General features: G+C 38.0%; 1 protein-coding gene and 1 pseudogene across 2 annotated transcripts; one reads left to right on the forward strand and one right to left on the reverse strand.

The window, feature by feature from the left end:
* Positions 1–2,386: 2,386 nt before the first annotated feature.
* Positions 2,387–3,827, reverse strand: LOC308699611 (baculoviral IAP repeat-containing protein 2-like; annotated as a pseudogene). The gene has a single exon. The product of its transcript is annotated as a baculoviral IAP repeat-containing protein 2-like (transcript).
* Positions 3,828–3,883: 56 nt separating this feature from the next.
* LOC308699612 (baculoviral IAP repeat-containing protein 2-like) lies at positions 3,884–5,125 on the forward strand (the record flags this gene model as incomplete). Its single annotated transcript, XM_081380508.1, has 1 exon — positions 3,884–5,125. The coding sequence occupies one exon, from the start codon at positions 3,884–3,886 to the stop codon at positions 5,123–5,125; it is 1,242 nt and encodes a 413-aa protein (XP_081236634.1).
* Between the last annotated feature and the right edge of the window lie 1,363 nt (positions 5,126–6,488).

Raw genomic sequence — 6,488 nt, forward strand, 5'->3', positions numbered from 1 at the left:
AGCTAGAATGTCTTTTTACGTATACAGATTTTAAAACACGTAAAAAAAAAAAAAAAAAAAAAAAAAAAAAAAAAAAAAAAGGTCACCGTTAAATAATTTAAAACAACTTATAGGGTAGAATGCATTTCACAAATGAGTTTTAAAGATACCGGAAAAAGAAATGGTAAATTATATTTTTAAACAATGTTTCAAACGTGAGCATTTAACATATCGAACAACATCAGTTAAAAAATACGTAAAACGAATAGTTTTTAAGCAAAGCTTTTTAACATTACAATTCACTATAAACTTTTGTTTAGTTCTTAGCTAAAATATATCCTTCACTGTCCATGGAAAGCATAACATGAATGTGAAATCCGGTCTGTGAAGCCAAGTATACGTTGGTAAAAAATACTTATTCAAAACAATGTTTTAAATTTTGTACGTTTTATTTAATTTAGTTATTAATTCAGTATTAGATCTTTTTACTTATGTCTCATTGGAGGCCTCCGGATGACACAGATGTGACGTGACATCACAGTGTTTTCATTAAAGAAGACATATGTGCATTAATTACACTCATTACATATTAAACGTTAAAACAACAGTGAAATAAGTTAAAATTGCATTTTCTCTAAAAGAGTTATTTTAAGATGTTAAAACATTAAAAATACAACGTTCAGTCATATACAGAAAAGTAAAAACAACTTAAGAGAGTTTTTTTTTTTTTCATTTACAAAAAAAAAATATATATATCTAACGTCCATACAGTATTTGTTAAACTTTTACATAAAACACAAACTAGTTTAAAAAGCCTTACGTTTTTACATAACCAATTGTTAAAGACTCAGAGTTTAAAAGATATAAAAGTGTTTCCTTGTGCTGGAGCAGAGTAAAAGAATGTCCACTCACTCCAGAGATTTGCCAGGACTGACACTCTGTGAGGGCTGCACAGAGACCCACGCAAACCCCGCCCCTACCACCTCCCACAACAGGTGGCCCGTGGGAAAACCCAACAGCCCCTTTTCACCTCCCAAACAGAAAACACGACTGGTCACTTCAGAGTCCAAGTTGGAAATGACTACTGAAAGACGGGACAGTGGGTCAAACAGACTCCGCCCCCTAACACACCCCTCTCAAAGCTGAGAGGCCGACAAAAAAAAAACCTCTCAGTTAGGTTATTTATTTTTCTCATATAGTTATTTCTTTTTTTTATTCTCTATTTTTACAGACCTAAAATCATGATGCTTCAAAGTATGGATTGGAAGTAAATTACCAAAGACACAAACGACTTCAAACATTTATACAGTAGTGTGTTGCAAAAGCAGAATTCTTCTTTAAATAAAGATTTGCCTTTATTCATGCTTTAATTTCTTTAAAACAGTCTGATGACATGCAATATTTCTGTGGTTAATTGATTAGTAATGTTGCGAGAGGTTTCCTCATACGAGTAAAAACGCTTTAGATGTGTTTGTGACAAACCATTGTACTCACTTAGACCTTTTGAAAAAACATTAATACAACTCTTGCTTTACAAAAACTGGTATTACACTAAAACAAGACACAAAATTGTATATTTCATTTACCCCTACAGTTTTTTCTCAGTTAGGCATATAGTTATTTCTTTTTTATAAATTTTTCTAAAATCATGATGCTTCAAAGTATGGATTGGAAGTAAATTACCAAAGACACAAACGACTTCAAACATTTATACAGTAGTGTGTTGCAAAAGCAGAACTCGATCTACTATGCGTTGGGATAATCCAGACATAGCTTTACTAAAAGAAAATATTATGGAAGTCATTTTCAAACTGTGAGTAGGCTATGGTTCAACATGTAATTATATCATATTTTATATATTAATATCATGGTTCCATGTTGTTTTAATGTTTGTTTGTTTGTTTGTTATTAACTAATACCTTTTTTAACTAACACTTCAACATCCTGCACAAATTAAAGAAACGTTTGAGCTAAGGATGACTCTGACCCCCAAATAAACAGGTAATGGAGTGCTCACAGTCTACAATATACAGTTAGATATTCTCCTACTTCGTATGTGTGTAAATAGTTGTGCTAAATTCTTTGGGTGTATTTTTTACACATCAACATATTTGTCACACCGTAGCGATGCATCACGGTCTTGTAAAGCCGGACTAACTTTAAAACACCATCTGTGTCACTAAACAACATGGTTAAGCTAATGAATTACAGTTGATACGTGGTATTTTTACGTGAAAGGAGGGATAGGAATATTGAACATATAAAAATAAAAATATTTTAACCTATCGTCAATTTCAATTGTTTGATAAATCATCTAACAATCAACAGTTATATGTGAAACAATTAGAGTTGGTGTAAATTTGCACATCCAAAAACTGTTGTTACTTGGATGATAAATATCTTCACTTTATAATAGGAAAGTACGGACAGCGCCTTTGACCAATCCTCTACATATGGGGCACTTGCGCAGAGAAGGCGCACATTCTTTGCACACAACTAGGTGACCACAGGGGATGAAGACAATGTTCACTTCCTTATCCATGCAAACTTTGCATGTGCGCTCCTCTTGAAGTCTTCTTAACTGTTCCTCCATAGGCAAGTCTGAAAGATCTTGACTCGGTGATGCAGCTTCATTTGTCTGGGCCATCAGTTCTCTCAGCAGGCAGACATCATTCTTCTTGATCCAGTTGCGGAAGACCTCTGCTGCCACATTTCCTTTCGACAGGACTAACTCAATGAGCTGCCCTGTCTGCTGCTTGACTGTAGTGCAGTTACGAATAATGCCATACTCTTTCTGTGAGATGATGCTCTCCTCTAGAAGATGGTCCATTAAGCTCTGCACACTTTTTAGCTGCTGTGACATGACATGATGATGTTTCTTAAGAAAAGTAAAACCATCTGATGCCATTTCCTCAGCAAGAAGCTCTCGCTCCTCCTCTCTCTTCTCATCTTCTGCACTTAGTAAAACAGACACCAACTCTTGAACGGTTTTGTAATTTTCTCCACTTGCGAGAATTTTGCTTTGAACATTTTGCTTCACCAGGCCACGCTCAAATCCCATCTCTAAACCAGACTTCACCACAGGATTGTTCATCATCACTGCATCTTCTGAACGGTCTTCTCCAGGACCCAGGTGTACAACAGGTGGAATAACAAACTCTCTTGAGTTGCTGTCTCCATTAGTCAATAGCTGTTCAAATAGTCTTGGAAATCTTGCTTGAATCTGATGAACAAACTCTTGGCCCTTTTCTTGCAACAGGTATTCACATCTTGGAAACCACTTGGCATGTTCTACCCATGGATCATCACCAGGCTCCCAACATCTGAGTCCACCATCACAACAAAAGCACTTCACGTCATCACGACGACCAACATAGTAAAAACCAGCCTTAGCCAATTGGTCTGGTCGAACAGTTATTCTTGAGGGCCAGTAGACAAATGTGAGCAACCTTTCTTCACACTGTTGCTTTGCCGAGTTAGATACATTGGAAAGCTCGGCTGGAGTTACTGTAGCAAGAGACCAATTTTGAAAAGTGTCAAGGAGTTCCTGTTCCCAACGCATGTCAGGACTGTGACAAGCCGGAGGTCGTTGGTGAGACATATCCCGGTGAGACATATCCAGGTTTAAGTAACCCACCCGCTCCTCCATTTGGCCTGAAACGGATGGCGTGGTGGTCGATGTTACGGGTGTCGCAGGCCTGTAGGATGGCTACGTTGCGAAGCAGAGAGCGGGCAGAGTAAGAGGGCGACAGGTTTGTGGTGAGGGGTAAACTCTGGATGAAGACATAAAAATGCGACCACAGGGCGTGTCCACTCAAGCCCCGCTCTCTGCTTCGCAACGTAGCCATCCTACAGCCCTGCGACACCCGTAACATCGACCACCACGCCATCCGTTTCAGGCCAAATGGAGGAGCGGGTGGGTTACTTAAACCTGGATATGTCTCACCGGGATATGTCTCACCAACGACCTCCGGCTTGTCACAGTCCTGACATGCGTTGGGAACAGGAACTCCTTGACACTTTTCAAAATTGGTCTCTTGCTACAGTAACTCCAGCCGAGCTTTCCAATGTATCTAACTCGGCAAAGCAACAGTGTGAAGAAAGGTTGCTCACATTTGTCTACTGGCCCTCAAGAATAACTGTTCGACCAGACCAATTGGCTAAGGCTGGTTTTTACTATGTTGGTCGTCGTGATGACGTGAAGTGCTTTTGTTGTGATGGTGGACTCAGATGTTGGGAGCCTGGTGATGATCCATGGGTAGAACATGCCAAGTGGTTTCCAAGATGTGAATACCTGTTGCAAGAAAAGGGCCAAGAGTTTGTTCATCAGATTCAAGCAAGATTTCCAAGACTATTTGAACAGCTATTGACTAATGGAGACAGCAACTCAAGAGAGTTTGTTATTCCACCTGTTGTACACCTGGGTCCTGGAGAAGACCGTTCAGAAGATGCAGTGATGATGAACAATCCTGTGGTGAAGTCTGGTTTAGAGATGGGATTTGAGCGTGGCCTGGTGAAGCAAAATGTTCAAAGCAAAATTCTCGCAAGTGGAGAAAATTACAAAACCGTTCAAGAGTTGGTGTCTGTTTTACTAAGTGCAGAAGATGAGAAGAGAGAGGAGGAGCGAGAGCTTCTTGCTGAGGAAATGGCATCAGATGGTTTTACTTTTCTTAAGAAACATCATCATGTCATGTCACAGCAGCTAAAAAGTGTGCAGAGCTTAATGGACCATCTTCTAGAGGAGAGCATCATCTCACAGAAAGAGTATGGCATTATTCGTAACTGCACTACAGTCAAGCAGCAGACAGGGCAGCTCATTGAGTTAGTCCTGTCGAAAGGAAATGTGGCAGCAGAGGTCTTCCGCAACTGGATCAAGAAGAATGATGTCTGCCTGCTGAGAGAACTGATGGCCCAGACAAATGAAGCTGCATCACCGAGTCAAGATCTTTCAGACTTGCCTATGGAGGAACAGTTAAGAAGACTTCAAGAGGAGCGCACATGCAAAGTTTGCATGGATAAGGAAGTGAACATTGTCTTCATCCCCTGTGGTCACCTAGTTGTGTGCAAAGAATGTGCGCCTTCTCTGCGCAAGTGCCCCATATGTAGAGGATTGGTCAAAGGCGCTGTCCGTACTTTCCTATTATAAAGTGAAGATATTTATCATCCAAGTAACAACAGTTTTTGGATGTGCAAATTTACACCAACTCTAATTGTTTCACATATAACTGTTGATTGTTAGATGATTTATCAAACAATTGAAATTGACGATAGGTTAAAATATTTTTATTTTTATATGTTCAATATTCCTATCCCTCCTTTCACGTAAAAATACCACGTATCAACTGTAATTCATTAGCTTAACCATGTTGTTTAGTGACACAGATGGTGTTTTAAAGTTAGTCCGGCTTTACAAGACCGTGATGCATCGCTACGGTGTGACAAATATGTTGATGTGTAAAAAATACACCCAAAGAATTTAGCACAACTATTTACACACATACGAAGTAGGAGAATATCTAACTGTATATTGTAGACTGTGAGCACTCCATTACCTGTTTATTTGGGGGTCAGAGTCATCCTTAGCTCAAACGTTTCTTTAATTTGTGCAGGATGTTGAAGTGTTAGTTAAAAAAGGTATTAGTTAATAACAAACAAACAAACATTAAAACAACATGGAACCATGATATTAATATATAAAATATGATATAATTACATGTTGAACCATAGCCTACTCACAGTTTGAAAATGACTTCCATAATATTTTCTTTTAGTAAAGCTATGTCTGGATTATCCCAACGCATAGTAGATCGAGTTCTGCTTTTGCAACACACTACTGTATAAATGTTTGAAGTCGTTTGTGTCTTTGGTAATTTACTTCCAATCCATACTTTGAAGCATCATGATTTTAGAAAAATTTATAAAAAAGAAATAACTATATGCCTAACTGAGAAAAAACTGTAGGGGTAAATGAAATATACAATTTTGTGTCTTGTTTTAGTGTAATACCAGTTTTTGTAAAGCAAGAGTTGTATTAATGTTTTTTCAAAAGGTCTAAGTGAGTACAATGGTTTGTCACAAACACATCTAAAGCGTTTTTACTCGTATGAGGAAACCTCTCGCAACATTACTAATCAATTAACCACAGAAATATTGCATGTCATCAGACTGTTTTAAAGAAATTAAAGCATGAATAAAGGCAAATCTTTATTTAAAGAAGAATTCTGCTTTTGCAACACACTACTGTATAAATGTTTGAAGTCGTTTGTGTCTTTGGTAATTTACTTCCAATCCATACTTTGAAGCATCATGATTTTAGGTCTGTAAAAATAGAGAATAAAAAAAAGAAATAACTATATGAGAAAAATAAATAACCTAACTGAGAGGTTTTTTTTTTGTCGGCCTCTCAGCTTTGAGAGGGGTGTGTTAGGGGGCGGAGTCTGTTTGACCCACTGTCCCGTCTTTCAGTAGTCATTTCCAACTTGGACTCTGAAGTGACCAGTCGTGTTTTC

Source organism: Scardinius erythrophthalmus (assembly GCF_964197995.2).
Source record: "Scardinius erythrophthalmus genome assembly, chromosome: 12".
Classification (NCBI taxonomy): Eukaryota; Metazoa; Chordata; class Actinopteri; order Cypriniformes; family Leuciscidae; genus Scardinius; species Scardinius erythrophthalmus.